This window comes from Abramis brama (genome assembly GCF_963993115.1).
Source record: "Abramis brama genome assembly, chromosome: 3".
NCBI classification, from domain to species: domain Eukaryota; kingdom Metazoa; phylum Chordata; class Actinopteri; order Cypriniformes; family Leuciscidae; genus Abramis; species Abramis brama.
In genome coordinates, this window is record NC_139965.1 from 7,949,221 (window position 1) to 7,965,692 (window position 16,472).

At 38.6% G+C, this 16,472-nt stretch overlaps 1 protein-coding gene across 9 annotated transcripts; it reads right to left on the bottom strand.

Annotated features, from left to right (window-relative positions):
* Positions 1-538: 538 nt before the first annotated feature.
* On the bottom strand, positions 539-16,246 carry hnrnpc (heterogeneous nuclear ribonucleoprotein C). 9 transcript variants are annotated; one of them, XM_084108123.1, is made up of 11 exons: positions 16,131-16,241; positions 14,205-14,238; positions 12,706-12,750; positions 10,482-10,618; positions 9,515-9,587; positions 9,370-9,417; positions 9,162-9,185; positions 8,715-8,872; positions 6,825-6,938; positions 5,202-5,320; positions 539-2,121 (listed from the first exon to the last, which is right to left on the bottom strand). In XM_084108123.1, the coding sequence occupies exons 3-11, from the start codon at positions 12,708-12,710 to the stop codon at positions 2,020-2,022; spliced, it is 780 nt and encodes a 259-aa protein (XP_083964249.1). In that variant the 5' UTR covers positions 12,711-12,750; positions 14,205-14,238; positions 16,131-16,241; the 3' UTR covers positions 539-2,019. The 9 variants fall into 9 exon arrangements, with proteins under 9 accessions (XP_083964249.1, XP_083964244.1, XP_083964250.1 ...); XM_084108118.1 differs by having other exon boundaries at positions 10,353-10,618; XM_084108124.1 differs by lacking the exon at positions 14,205-14,238 and having other exon boundaries at positions 16,131-16,246.
* Positions 16,247-16,472: the final 226 nt, after the last annotated feature.

Consider the following 16,472-nt stretch of genomic DNA (forward strand, 5'->3'; position numbering starts at 1 on the left):
TAAATGAACTTGACTTGAAGCTCTGAAACTGTAATGCCAAGCTGCTTTAACTACAGTCAGGTTCTTGTGAAGAGTAGTTTGCTGCAGGCCTTAAAACAATGAGATTTCATTTCGGACGACAGCAAACAAACACAAATTTACACCAGATCTAATAAAACGAGAAAACCAAAAGCCCTAAAGAAATCAGCGATGAACGGCAGTAATAAACTCACCATCCAGAAAGATTACATAAAGTGCAGCCTCTACTGGGAACGCCATTAAATGACTCAAATTTAATCAGTGTCTCTTTTAATTAGTTCATTGAAATGAAGCAAATCGTTTCCCTAAAGTGAATCAATACGATTGAAGGCCTCACTCAAATATCGGTGTCAGCTTGTTCTAAGGCTGCATGCAATTAAATCCAAAAAACATGGCATTTGGTCACACTACATGACTACTCGTTGGGGGAAAAGAAACATTACTGGTAAGACTAATAATTGGAAAGAACTTTTGAAAACAATTAGCAGTCTAATAAGCTCCAATAACAGCACACGTCATGAACATTTGTAGTTTTATTGAAACTTAATACACAGACCAAACAAAAGACAAACAGAACAAATGAAGAAAACAAAAAAGCTGCAAACACATCTGGTGTTTATCAGAAGCAAACTCACCTTAGTGTCACTGTACACAAATACAAACCGATAGGTAAAATTACGTTGACTGTACAATCCAAACTTATTCTCACGCACTCAGTGACCCCTTATGGAATATAAAAAAGGTTTACTTCAATCATACAGTATTTCTGAGAGGTTAAATAACAGAACTGGGCCACACTGCCGCCCACTGGTCAGCACGAGTAATACATTTACTCCCAAAATGAGTCCTAGAGGAACATTGTTGAGCTTGAACCACACACACACACACACACACACACACACACACACACACACACACGATTGAACTCAACTTCACCTACTGAATGAGTTCAGGGTCCATCAAGAGCTTCAGGAGAGTCATTTGAGACTAATATAAGCCAAACCAATCTAATAATTGTCTAGTGTGTGTTGGGAAAGAGGACTACAACGCACAGTGCTTTTAGGATCTGGACAGGAAAGGTTTCACAACCACAAGAACCATGAAAAGCATTGGAGAAGAAAGACGTTCTTGGGTATTAAACGCAATATCTTTCTGCACAGGCTGGTTTAAAATGTGAATGACCTCAAACTCAAGCCACTGTTATCATCACTAACTAACGCAGTGGTCGAAGACTTTAAAAACAAAAAACCAGAAGGACCTGAACGTGTCTGAAGTGGGAACGCAATTGCTTTCAAGGTTTCACAATCCAATTTGTTTGTACTGGCAGAAAACGGTTAGTGCAAACCAATTGATAAAGTACAAAATGCACGTTAGTGTCTCTTTAAGATCTCTAATATCTAAATTTGATGCATTCTGATTGGCCCTATCAATTTGTCAATCACTAAACCACTGTCCCACCAAGTATACCAACATTAGTTGGTTTAGGATGTCGATTTGTATTGACAAACTAAGCAGTTTATTTAACAAAACTTTTTTTTTTTTTTTTTTGTTGCTCTAACCTTCAGCTACTCACAACCTATAACCATCTGTTAAAAATCCAATCATAAAACATCTAGCTCAGTAGCTCCTCCTCCAAATCTCACGCAAACACACTCGAGCTTTCAGGACGCCAGTCTTAAAACAGCTGGACATGGTAAGTTTGCTGCAAACTTGTGCATTAATGTCAATGTTGGAGATAGACCGCCAAAAGCATCGAACCTACAGCAGAAAACTTACCATCTGGCTGTTTTTTATGCAAGGATCTCAGAGTAAGGTAGTTGCAATCATGCGATTGATCAGTCTAAAAGTGTCATTTATCAAGCAGAGATTCGCTATCATGATCCACAGAGTCTTAGAAATCGTTCTGGACTTATGAAATGTAACTTCAGTTGTGCATTAAGGGTTAGAGGATCTACTCTATATCTCACGGCGAGCATGCATGTGTGTCCGTGTCTGTGGCGTTTAAGAGTTGTCTCCGTTGGCGCTGTCTCCATCGTCCTCTCCTTCCTCCTGCTCACCCTCCTCTTCCTCCTCGTCATCATCCTCTCTTCCTCGACTCTTGATCTGCACACACCAAATGCGTAGAGTGAATACGAGCGCGGCGATATGGGATTTCTCTAGGGCTGCCCTCGACCCATTAGTCCCATTAGTCGACTAATCGCACGCTTGTACTAATAAGCCATAAATCATAATAATGTGCCTTTAATTGCCAATATAAAATACGTATAGCCTAATCAGCACTCACATTAGGGCTGAAAGATTTTGGAAAATAATCTAATTGCGATTTAGTTTTACCAATATTGCGATTGCGATTTAATATGCGATTATTTTTTAAGCTCTTTATCTTTTCTATTATTCAACAAAAACAAGCAATAAATCATTGTAAAATAGGGAAGGGAATCTTAAGGCACCTCATGAGCCGATCTAATTTTTTTCTTAATTAATTGATCTTATTAATAAAACTTAAAATATTTAATTACATATGTTATTATAAGTAGGCCTACTTATAATAATTACACATTAAAAAACTAAATTAATACAATTACATGTTAATAATTTTAACTAATATAGCGTCAAAACAAATAACAAAGGGGGAAAAAAATATCAATAAACAAAGAGTGCTTTCAGTATTTAAGAGCAGGCTGTCTGAACGTTTTCATCTCTTTTGAAACTATAAGATGTGGTTTGTACTGTCTGTTTAATAACTTAAGATACAAGTATAACTGACTGTGCCACATTAATTTCGTGTCATAAATGCATTTTGAGATGCAAGTACATTCAACCACGTAGACGGAGTCGCTCACAGCCGCATGCTCAAGCACTCTTCGCAAAGCGCGCGAGTATTTGAAATTGAAAGCAGCTTCTGTCTGTGATTTTCATATTTTTAATATATAAGCCAACTGCATTCCAAAAGACATATGATGCCTTCGTAGAACATTTGTAAGTAAAATACCGGCGGGCGAGACTACAAAAGTAACATCAAGCAAACCGTGCGCATCTCATAGCGCATATCTTGTGCAATGAAGCCCGCGAATGTCCTTGTAATTCGCTTTAACTTTTCCGAACTTTATGAAAGATTCTCGGAAGGTTGGTGTCGAGTGGCGTCGCATGTGTGTGTGTGACAAAGGAATTAGAAGCAAGCAGAATACGGTTGTTTATAAAGCACACGTAGCGTGCAAAGTTGATGCTTCATCTGCAGTGCTGACTGGTTTACTCTCGCGTGTCACGTGACCAGAGTGTAATTGCAGCTTTGCAGTTAAAAAAAAAAAAAAAAAAAAAAAAAAAAAAAAAACGCATTTCATCATATCGCCATATCACAAATGCAATTAATCGTTCAGCCCTAACTCACATGCACACAAAGCTTGCCACAGCGCAACGGCAAACAATGATTATGAATGTGTCGTGAAAAACAAACAGATTGAGACCGTCTAAACATTTTAATAATTTATTGGTAATGTGTTTTCGGCTACAGAGATCAAGTCGACGTTTCATACGGATTACATAATCTGAGAATATCTGTTCACTGAAATGTAACAATTTCAAGATTTCTATAAATATTTTTCTCATGTCTGTGAGGCAAGTATAGGCTTAGTCTCGGTCCATTTACGCGATGCGCTCAAGTTCAAGACCGAATCAACAGAAAGCGACATTATAAAAAAAAACAACGTTTTGTGAGTTTACAAAAATAAAAGACGACCCTTCCCAGTTTGCATTACTCTTCTCTGTATGACCAAAAATGACGGAGTATGTTAAGTTAAACGGATGGCACCGGCGCCAGTATGTCATGCAGTAAGAGCTCTCCACACAAACGCTTCAATATGCGTCTCGGGTATATTTATTATACTTATTTATATTTATCTAGCAGACTTGTAAAGTGCTGCTACTTACATGTTTCAAGTGATATTGACCATTTGAGGTCGATAAATGATAGGCGAATGTTTGGATTTCCTGCCGTCAAAGATCTGTCCGTTACAGCCTGCGTGATTTGCGACTAATATCTAATTTACTCTGCGACTAAACGACTAATTAAAAATGTTGGTCGGCTAAGCCTCTAGTAGTCAACTAGTGTTGTCACGATACCAAAATTATTGTTTCGATACCGATACCAAGTCAAGTATTGCGATTTCGATACTTTTTCGATACTTTTCCTGAAAAGGGAGAAACACTCTCAAATATCATTGCTGTGCTTTATTTTAAAACCGGGACAACATTCTAATCATATAACACACTAATAAATGAACATATGAACAGCAGATATATTAAACATTTGAACAAAATATGAAATATCAAAATATAAAAAATACATTAGAGCAATGACATTCAAGGTAAAAAAAATTATAAATTTAGCAGCATTATCTCATTTATCATAAGAAACATAAGAGCTTTATCTTGATTCTGAACTTTGAATAAAAATATGAACAGCGATTATATTAAACAATGTTTAATATTGGTAACATATGATAAGCCTCATTGGTGATATATTTGACGTGGGAGAGAGAGTTGTGGAAGGCCTATACTTCATGTTAAACATAAATAGCAGTGAAAAATAGGCGTCGGTTCTATTTCTAGCATGCACACGTTTTCCGCGCGTCTCGAGCTGCGCCCAGACGCGTGTGTCACGCAGGCAGTTAACATGGGAGCCGAAATAAAAACGGACACGACACGCAGCCAGTGTGTCACTGGCCTTACAAATCTTGAACGCGGTCATTCTTAGAAGTATCGATACTAATAAATTAAGGAATCGTGACGTTTTTAATTTCCGATTTACTTTTGAAGTATCAGTGCACCGTGCAACAGAGCAAGGTAGGCAACGTACTTCCATATGTCACTCCTCGCGTCATCTTTTTCTACGAGTCGTGGACCACTTGTGCTCGCACATGCAGCCATCTCGCTGTAGTGTTTTGTCACATGACACTGACAGCGGCAGGTTCTTTGCTGCGTGCGTCAGGAAAAAAACACAGACGTCCATAGGGAGGCGTTTTTTTTTTTTTTTTTCAAGTATCGATACTGATAAATTTAGGTATCGTGACGTTTTTCATTTCCGAGTATCGCGATACTTTTGAAGTATCGATACACCGTGCAACACTATAGTCAACTAACGCTGAGTCGAGTAGACTTCCCTCTGCTGTTTCTGGTTCTCTCACCTCCTCTTCCTCCAGCAGGTCTCCCTCGTCCTCGTAGTCGTTCATATCCGTGCTCTCGCGCTCCTTCTTCCCGCTGGAGTGTTGTGGCGAAACCTCCTCTGGTTTAGCGCCCTTCACATCTGCGCAGAAATAATCAGCGATTGTGTAAAGTAGGAGCGGTCAATCTTTTCAAAATTTCATATCACGATCACAATCCATTATATGAATCACGATCTTCCCAATTTTGAGATGTATTACCGGGAATATCCAGACTGGAACACACAGTATTGCAATAAACCATCAGTTGTCAAGTAGTCATTAAATCAAGAGTTAAGGGGTTAGTTCACCCAAAAATTCACCAATTGTTTTTCTTCTGTGTGGGTGTGTGACGCGAGTTCACGAGAGCGCCGCGACGCATGCGTGAGAACTGAGATGACGACGCTCACGATCATTTGATGGGAAAGTGTGAAAGGTAAGCCTGGCATTGGTAAGGCACTATTACGTTTTCTCGTTGGTTTCTCACGATTCGGACATCCATGAAATGCACTTTAGAACCATTTTAAACACGACATTGAGACCCATCAGTGTCATCTTCTCAGTTCTCGCGCATGCGTTCGTGACTCTCGTGAACTCACTCAGAGGCCCACACTGAAGAAAATCAATAGTTGATTAAAGTCGTTATTTTCTGGTTTTTTTGCACACAAAAAGTATTCTCGTCGCTTAAACTTAAGGTTGAGCCACTGTAGCCACTTGGACTATTTTAACAATGTTTTTACTTTTCTGGGCCGGCAGAATGAAATTGTCTAGAAGCCTATGGAGGAGTGATCCAGCTCTCAGATTTAATCAGAAATATCTTAACCTGTGTTCCGAAGATGAACGAAAGTCTCACGGGGTTGGAACAACATGAGGGCGAGAAATTACTGACAGAATTTTCATTTTTGGGAGAACTAACCCTTTAAAACACTGCACTGTAAATATACATTGATTCTTATTAAATCTACTAGTTATTCAGTCAAGAGCAGCGAGTGATTTTGTCTTGAACATTAATGACAGACAGCAGGTGTTTCATTAGGCTTTAAGACCGAATGCATGGATCTAAGATAATGACACGCATCCAATTTCTTTCCCAACTTAAAACTTAACTGACTGGCTTTACGTAAATACATGCCAAGACAGACTCCAACATATTTGTGTGCATATTTGACCGTTTAGAGGCGCGTCTGAAACCCCAAGTATACTTTTGCCCGTCCGTGTTTCTCTGTCTCGCAATAGAAAGCTCTTAGGGATCCGTCTCTTTTTCAGTTTAATGCGCTTTTAATAACACTTTTTAAAATAAACGACGTTAGGTTACATGATTTGACTGATTTGGACGTTAAAGGAATAGTTCACTTCAAAATTAAAATTCTGTCATAATTAATTCACCCTCAAGTCGTTTCAAACCTGTATGAGTTTTTCTTCTGCTGAACACAAATGATATTTTGAATAATGTTTATAACCAAACAGTTGAAGGACCCCACTGACTTCCATAGTATTTTTGGACGTCAATGGGGTCCATCAACTGTCACAATATAAAATCGTCAGATCGCCCACCCATATGTAAAGGTGGTCATTTTTCACCACAAACCAGAATTTACTGGCCCGTACCTGATTTCTTGCTGTGGTCTCTCTCCATGCGCTCCAGGCTCTCCAGCAGATAGTCCACTTTGTGTTTAATCTGAGTCAGTTCCTTCTTAATGGTTTGTAGATCATCAGTTCTCACTGCACACACACACACACACGCTTATTAGCCCAAATGTACACTACTGTTTGGGGTCAGTAAGATTCCCAGTAAAGAAGCTCAAAAACACCAAGGCTACATATATTAGATCTATAAAACATTAATTTAAAACCACCGTTTTCTATGTGAATATATAGTAAAGTGTAACGTATTCCTGTGATCACAGCTGGATTTTTAGCAGTCTCCAGTCTTCAGAGTCACATGATCCTTCAGAATATCATTATAATATGATGATTTGATGCTCAAGAAACATTTGATTAAACATTCCTGATAAACTGGCCCAGAAAAATGGAAAGATATGCGTATGAACCCTGAGGAATAAAGAGGGGAGTGTAAAAAGAAAATGGAGAATCCAGTGTGGGAAAGCTGTCACTGTCCTAGTCGTGTAAACGAACGGCCAAAACACATACATTTTTTACGTTTTTAGTTGAAAATGGTGTCGTTTCTAAGTTACCGGTGCAAAAGCCCCTAAACTCGAGACCCAGGAAAACACTCTGCTTATGAGATACATTTAATTTTTAGAAAACTAAATAGGGGCAATAGCCTACTCTGGAAACACAAATATTTTTCCATACTTATCCAGACATTATATTTAAAAAAAGGTAACACTATTTGGATAGTCCACTTTAGACATTCTAAACGAACTATAAGTAACTTTGCAACAACATGTCAACTATCTGTCATTAGAGTATTAGTATGCCTAATATCTGCTAACACTATTTTGTTGGTCCGATAAACAGATATTCTACTGACTATAAGTCACTTGGCAACTTCAAGTCAACTTATTCTCCAAACCAGAACCTTAATATCTAACCGTAACCTAACAGTCTAATGACCGTAATGCTGAGTTCACACTGATTTTAGGCCCGATTTTCACTCGCCGACAGGTTTTGTGAGATCGCGACAAATGCCCGAAATCATAGGCAAATCGTTTCGGGAGAATCGCCGGGAGAATCGCAGATGCCCGTGAGATATTTGGCTTGCTAAATATCTGGAGCTGTCGGCGATTCACAATCCTGCTGTGTGAATGTGTTCTGACTGAAAACTACATCGGCGATGACCGACAGCCAATGAGAGGGCAAGATACAGAGCAGCGGGGAGTTCGGGGAGGACTTATAGACCACAATATCAGTATTTTAATAGGTTTATTTACAATGATATCAAACAGAAACAAAGCACAAACATTTGCTTGACCAGCAGCAAATTGCAAAATTATTTATTTACCCCCTACTCTCTTTGCAGAAACACAATCCTTGCTCTCGTCTCCCCAACATTCCCTTCCGCATAAACTGCTTTTTCTTCTCCTTTTCGCTGCAAATCAGCACACAGACAATTTGAATCACAAGCCTTCTTGTAGGCTATCATTTTTAATAACAATTAGTCTTGCTCGAGAACTCGCACGTGTGATCACTTCTCGCGTGTGTTTGGTTGTGAAGCGTAGTTTGCGGAACAGAGAGTTGTCGGCTAATCTTTCTTTTGTAAAGTCATGCAGTGTAAAAACATTCCTGTCGCCGATCCATCGTTCATCGCACAGCACTGAGTGTTACCCCAGATAGTCACGCAGTGTGAAAAGAATAGTAACCCGACTACTGGCGAAAATCGTGCAGTGTGAACTCAGCATTAGTTGACATGTAGTTGCAAGTTACTTCTAGTTAGTGGAATGTCTAAAGTGGACTATCATATATATATTTATTTTTTTTTTTTTCAAACTGCGTAGGACCCCTGAGGAATGAAGAGTGTAAAGGGAAAGCTCTCACTGGTGCGGGAGGTGCGCTGGCTGCTCTTGGAGGAGAAGCTGCTCTTGGTCCTGCGACTGCCGCCGCTAACGCTCACTCGCGCGCGCTTGGACGGGATCACCGCTCGTGACAGCGGGGGAGGGGGAGGCGGGGGGACGCGTGACGGGTACGAGTACATCCTGAAACACACACATGCTCAGATTAACACACACGCTCCGGGAATCGTGCACTCTGTCAAATCCCACTTCAGACAGACATTAAAGGGGTCATCGGATGCAAATTTCATTTTTTAATGGTGTTTGCATATAAATGTAAATCTTTGCAGTGTGTGGACACAACCACCATACAATGAAAAAAAAAAAATCCTAATCCCCAAAAAGCCTAAACACTCTCAATAATCAAGCCGTTTTGGGTTTTCTGAGCAATATGATAATATGCAGTTGCTCATTATCATTTAAAGAGACGCACCGTAACGGGTCGCTGTGAACAGGGCTGTTTTTGAGGAGGGAAAAAAAAAGAAAAAAGTGTTACAAACTTTACATGAAGACCCTAAAGTATCATACCAACTTGTGAAAAATGGGCACCTGATGACCCCTTTAAAGACTTTTAATGAATAATGAAAAAAAGCGTTTGATGAGTTTAACCGTGCATGAATCTTTCAAGAGCGAGAGCTCACCTGTCATAGTAATCTCTCTGAAAGTCATAGTCCAGATCAAACGAAGGACTGTGGGAGGAGAAGGCAAAGAATTAAAGGTGGGAAAAAAAACTTCTACTCAAACTATATAACGATATAAAATAGAAAAATTATATAAAATGCAAACCTGTACATATCGCCTGCAGAGCGTTTAATAGTCTTTGACCGATGAGGTTTTGGCTCACCAGCCAGATTAATATCTAAAAAAGCAGAAAGATTAAACATTAAACCACGAGACAAGTCGATTTGGATGAAAGTGTCTGCTAAATGAATGAATGTAATTGTAAACATGAGGTGCTCATGCATGTAGACATTTAACACGCATGTAAAACATCTTTCAATGCTACCGGTACGGTTTGGCAGAAAGTTTATACTTTTAAAAGTAAGAGGGATCATAAAAATTGCATTTTGTTTTTATTTACTTATGCTATTGTAAAATGTGCTATTTCCATAGCTTCCACCCAAAAATAAATAAATAAATAAATAAATAGAGTAAACACATTTTGCATGCATAAAGCCTATTCTTGAGATTTTGCATTAGGCTTTACTTTAAGCAAAATATAATTCTTATTCTTTTGATTTTCAGTGGGCATTTGTGTGAGATTTCCCAATGACTGAAATGGGTAAATACTGATATCTCGAAAACTACTAGCAAAATTCACATTTAATTGACATATTTCAAATCATCAACTAAACGTATGCTTTTATGGGACTGTTAATATCAGATTTTGTGTCAGGATACAAAAAAATAAATAAATTACGCTTTACTTTAAGCAAAATATAATTCTTATTCTTTTGATTTTCAGTGGGAATTTGTGTGAGATTTCCCAATGACTGAAATGGGGAAATACTCAAAAACTGCTTGCCAAATTCACATTTAATTGACATTTCAAATCAGCAACTAAATGTACGCTTTTATGGGACTGTTAATATCAGATTTAGTTGCTGATTTGAAATATACTTACCGAGCACCTGTCCGACGATCATCCTCCCGTCTTCCCCGCCGACCGCCGCTCTGGCGTTCCTCTCATTGGCGTATTGGACGAACGCGAAGCCTTTGTGCACGGAGCAGCCCACAATCTTTCCGTACTTACTGAAGATGGCCTCCACATCAGCCTTGGTCACCAGCATGGTGTTGAGGTTCCCGATGAAGACCCGGGAGTTCAGCGAGCGCGGATCCGTCTTGTTGGTGACGTTACTGGCCATCAGGCTGCTGGTTGTGGGGGAATGTCTGGGCGAAAAGAGAGGAATGGAAGGGGTGCAGAAGATTGACAAAGACGGGAAAGAAAAACGAGAAATTAGCTTGTCGATAACAACACTAATGGCCTCAGTAGCTGTTTCCATCCAAAGTTGCGAATTTAACCATTTTCAACTAAAAATTTTTAACTTTTTATGCGTTTTGGCCGTTCGTTTACACGACAACGGCGTTTTGGGTGCCTGAAAACGCAAAGTTTTGAAAACGGTCTCCGTGTAAACAACAAAAACGTGAATCTCTGAAAACGATGACGTCATGCACATGCGTATTACGTGTTCAGTCTATAGTGCTTCATCGCCATCTACTGGCCTGGCAGCAGAATACAGGCGTTTTAGCCGTTTTCACGGTTCAGTGTGAATGGGGATCGATTTGACAATGGTGTCGTCTGTACGCGGAAAACTCAAAGGAAAAACTTTGTTTCTATCGTTTCTCCATTCTTTCATTGTCGTGTAAGCGTAGCCTAAATTTGGAATATCGCATAAAACACTTTCCATCCCATGTGTTCAAGAGAACAAATTCACTGCTTCTCAGGAAACGTATGCAAAGTAACAATAATAAAAAGGAAGTTGCTGCAACCGGGGAAGCCTCATGTCCTCTCTCAAGTTTGGATGCCTGATGTTTGGGAACGCAACCATCTGAGAGCGTTCTGGGAGGGAATTAAACCAAATCATTTTGACGACAGACTTTAGCGCAGGCATTTCAGAATGATTGAGGGGCCGTTTACGCGACACTATTTTCAACTAAAAATGGAAAACGTGTTTCAAAACTATACCGTTATCGTCTCTGTGTAACCTACAAAAACACGAATTTGTGAAAACGGTGACGTCATGCGTATTACGCTTAGTCTATAGGCGCGTAGTGCTTCTTTACAAAATTACATCGCCACATGGCAGCAGAATACAGTGTTTTTAGTAGTTTGAGGATCTGTGTGAACGGCGATCGTTTTGACATCGTTTGACAAACACAAAGGAAAAACTTTTCCAATTTTAGTACATTGTTGTCAAGTAAACATACTCTAAAACAACATTTGAGATGCTGTGTAATGAGATTTATCTGATCAAAGTCAGAGTTTTTTGTCGTTTCCCATAATAGTTCATGCACATGTCTTCTTATCAGATACAAAAGTGCATACTTTTTTTTTTTTTTTTTAATGTAATAACCCAAAATTGACAAAAATAAGTGGATGGAAACCAGCTAGTGAGATCGGATCAGTTCTGGAGTTAGTGTTCATGTCAACATGAAACGTCATTCGCAACCCATTTTACTTCAATGATAACATGCACTGTCAAATCGCTCAAAATAAGACCAGAAACACATTATTATTGAGTAAATGTGGTCCATTTTGGTTTCATGTTGACTTTAAATTAATTCTTACAGAACCACATGAAGATTACAGTCCAGATCTATTTGCATTTTCAATTGGTCCATTGTTATTACTACCAGAAAACAAGACATTTGGGATAGGAACAAACATTTCCAAGATATATAGTTTGTAACAATCGAGATCAAATGTTTAAGCATCAATTCACATTGGTTTCATAAGTTATATCAACTAGTATGCTTAAAATCAGAGCCACAGCAGCCATATATGAAGCTTTCCTGTACTATAATGTGCTTGGGTGTACATTTGAAATCAGAAGATTCACTTATCAACTAGAAGGGCTTGTATGTTGTAGTTTATGCAGTTTGTTGGGCGACGGTGTTCATATCTTCACACACCAGGACTGGGCGAGTAACGTAGATATTTATGGGCTGACTTTAGAGATTGCATGCAAACTAAAAATGCAGAAGTGAAACTAATCATCCAGGTGTTTTATTATCGCTTTGCTTTGTTTATGGGTTTGATGAAGAGTAATATGCATGGAACTGTCTTTAAAATGTATCTGGTTTTAAGAAGCACTATGACACTATGTGTGTGGATCATTTCCAATGCTTATGGCACGTTTGAGTGGCAAACTGGTGTTTAGAAATATCTTTGGACGCTTAGACCGCCACATAACGTTCACATTGAGAGATTTAAGAGTGCTGAGGGGGATGTTGGGGGTTGAATAGTCAGAACTCACTCCATTTTGTCTGTAATTCAGGTCGAGTCGTCTGTCTGCCTGATTCTGTTGGAGAGAAGAGGGTTGTTATTGGACACCATTGAGCTGCTGCTCAGCAGTGCATTGTGGGTGAAGGTCGTACTGTGTGGGTGGGTGATGTAACCCACCGCACTTTTAACAGACGTCACACCAATTTTAACACTTTCCCAAGGTCAAACACGCAGTCTAGTGATCGGCTGCTGCCACCCAGTGGTTGGTGTACAAAACTTGAGGCAAAGAAAATGAAATCCAGACAGACATCCCAAGTGAAACAGAACAGCCATCTCATCTGTGCTATTTAAACCCACTCAATCCCAAACTAAAACCCTTTTAATTTAGGGGAGAAATGTCAAAGTGTCAAATAGAGTGATGTTGCTTAGCCACGTGACGAAATGACGCATCAAATCCTGCGCTAATGATAAAAGAAAAAACCCTTTGAAACGGCCGCCAAAGGAGATTAAAAGATGCCTATCAAGTGATGCCCTCGGCACAGCTTAAGACACACCATTAATCTGTATTACAGACCACTGAACACAAAGAGATGAATATCAGTGTGTCTGTAGGAAATTTCAGTATTATAAAGATGAAAGTTTAAGGCCAAAGAGAGTCAGAGGTCTGTGCAAATGAAAAACTCAAATTCTCCTCAGGCTCCATGATAGATAATAAACATGAATTTAGGGAAATTTGGACCTGTAATTGGTAATAAGTTGCATATTAACATTACTGTATGAATGCGCCCTTGTATTTCCTCAAGGAATTTGAGAATGAAGACCATTTCAATGTCTTAATATTAAATTGTCAACAGTAAAATGTGCTGAAGACAATATTGTTTTCTCAATGGTGGAAAGGATTAATGTCTCAATAGCAAAGCATTACTGTATAAAGTCAAGACTCAAGACCAAATGATAATACCGTAAATACAGTGTTTTCACCCCTGACCAATGAAGATGCAATGGTGTAAATGTGTGTATTTCAGAATGAAAGTTCATGGGAAATCAATGAATTTAAAATGTGAATTTTAAATATTGTTCTTGAAGCATCTATCATGGCAGCCAACATGCTGAAGACTCATCTTTGCACTTGTATGGGGCGGTGAAAGACAGAAAATATGTTTAAACGACATGAAATGAAGAAAAAGTAGACGTAAACTTGCAATTGTCCTCTACCACAAATTTCTAAATAAGACCTCAGTATCAAATGTTGGGATTCTCTCTAAGTGTTGCTCAGAAAAACAGTGTGTCTTTGGTTTAGTGTTTTGCTAGCTTGTTTGCTTAAGCTAATTCAGACTATGAAAATTTCTCTAATTGAACTAAACAAAAATGCACAGGTCTATACACTATTTATAAAGTATTTTTTAAACTATGGCAGATTTAAAAGGTGACGAAAGCAAGTAAAGGCTACACACAACAAACGGGAGTCTAGTCTGCACACTTTTCAGGAAGATTGGTGCGGAAGTGGAGAATAAAGTAAAACCAACTTACGGATTGACGTGGGTCAAAAAAGCTGCCTCAAAAACTACAAAAAAAGCAAAATGAATAAAATCAGAAATGAACATCTGAGATGTGCCCCTTTTAGATCACTAAAGAAAGGGGAATGTTTTTTTAACCAATTGAGTGCACTGGGCTGACAGACCTGAAGTCTAGCCTATGATAGGGCTAATGCATCTTCAAGACAAATTTGGTGTAAAATGTGGACTTGATTATGAAAGTGTGACCTTCATGACTTAAGAACATGTATGTTTGTAATCTATACAAAGACATCATGAGTCTAGACCAGGGTTTCCCAAAGTGTGGGTCACAAGTTCTGTGAAAAATCTAATTTAGTCAAATGAAAATAAAAGATAACACTGAATCAATACCATGTCATTAAACAACACTGTTTAAAGTTGTAGTGATCCTGTCTTTGCAGTCACATTACAACACTCGTTTCTTGTGATAAACCAGAGAGAGAAACTGATTCAATTACAATATGTAAACAATGTAATTCCTCCCCCCACATTCCATAATCAAATCAAATATATAAATAATTGTACAACATATTCTTGAGAGAAATAATAAAACACTATTGAGATAATAAAATAAACCAAATGTAATGAAAGTGGTGGACAGGCTGGTTATTCATACCCAATATCTCGGGGTGTGTATGATTCTCATGTTTGGGAACCCCTGATCTACACATACATTATTGATAAAAACAAAACCAGTTTTAGCTGGAGTATGATGCTGATGTGTGCCAAGTGATAAACATGATTTGGTGCACTCCATATACTCATTTAAGATACTCATTAACCAAAACAAATGACAAATACTTGTATAATCTATATCAAGCACAGAAAGAAAACAAATTTAACCACTTTCAAATGTGATATTGCATTGAAAATATTATGCAAGTCTTACACGAATACGTGTGTGTGTGTGTGTGTTTGTTTGTTGGGAGGGAGGGAGGACATAAATATAATTTTCATATCAAGACATTCAACAAGAGCTTCTTCATGGGCTGAAATTTTGGATTACACACAAATATGATGTAATATCTAATTGAATAGATGCAGCATGGGGCAGTTGAGCACATGAGCGAAGGCAGAAATACTGATTTTGGCCCACTTCTTGAAACATTTATTAAATAAATAGTAATGCAACCAGCTCAATTTATCATTCTTGATGTACTTTTAATGGAAAGATTGACCGTTTACATGATTTCGCATAGACCTTGGATGCAATGTAAAAAGTGTTAAAATGGTCCATGCTTTGAAATAGATAATTGCATGAGGCAGAAAACGTGTTTTCTCAGTCCATTAAAAGTGCTGAAACAAATCAAAACCTGCAAAAACGTCGCCTGAAAATTCAATCGACACGATTCTGGAACGCAACGACCCTCAAAAATAGGAGCAAAAATAACGCCCAAATAACCGTATTAAAAAGGACATGCTCAGTCCAAATGTCTACAGCTGAATAAAAATAGTCTACTCGTGTTGGGGAAAACAGTCTGTCATCTTAAAAATGGTCTTAAAACATGATAAATATTCTGAATCCAGGACATGGAGGGAAAAACGACCCCATCTTGAAAACACAACCACCGGTCCATGAGACATTTCCTCCACAATAACTTCAAAAAACAAAACAAATAAACCAGCTGCTCTAGCAGTAGTCCTGCAAAAAATGGGGTGAAAAATAACTCCTACTTTGAAAAATAAAAATAAAATGGTGCGGTCCTCTCAAAGCATATATGTTTTTTTTTTTCACTGCTCTACCACGGCATCACAAAATGTACGCCACCAAAGCCAAGCAGAAAATGACCAGAAAAATGCATTAAAAATAAAAAATAAAAACCACAAAAATTCTCCAAAGATAGTTCAAAGTCAGTCAAAAATAAAAAGTGACAAAAATCTCTCGAATCAAAATACTCACCGGGAGTTTAAGACTAAAAATGATTAAAATTCGGTGCTGTACTGTTTTGTGGATACAGTCCGTACCAGCTCGTTCAGTAGACACCGACCAGACGAGTGCACGAAATGGCGTCGAGCAAATGCGCACTGAACACAAGCCCCGCCCCGCTCTGCATGTCCTCGAATCTCATTGGCTGCTTTTCAACGCGCCGAAGAAACAGATGACACCGATTGGTGGATTTACGTGTCATTCTCTTGTACGCGTTTCTTTTTAAATAAAGAGCACGTCTGATTGGTTGATGTCGGATTTGGTTAGCAGCATCCTCCCCTCGGAGCACTAATCGCTTTACAAAAGCTTTTCATC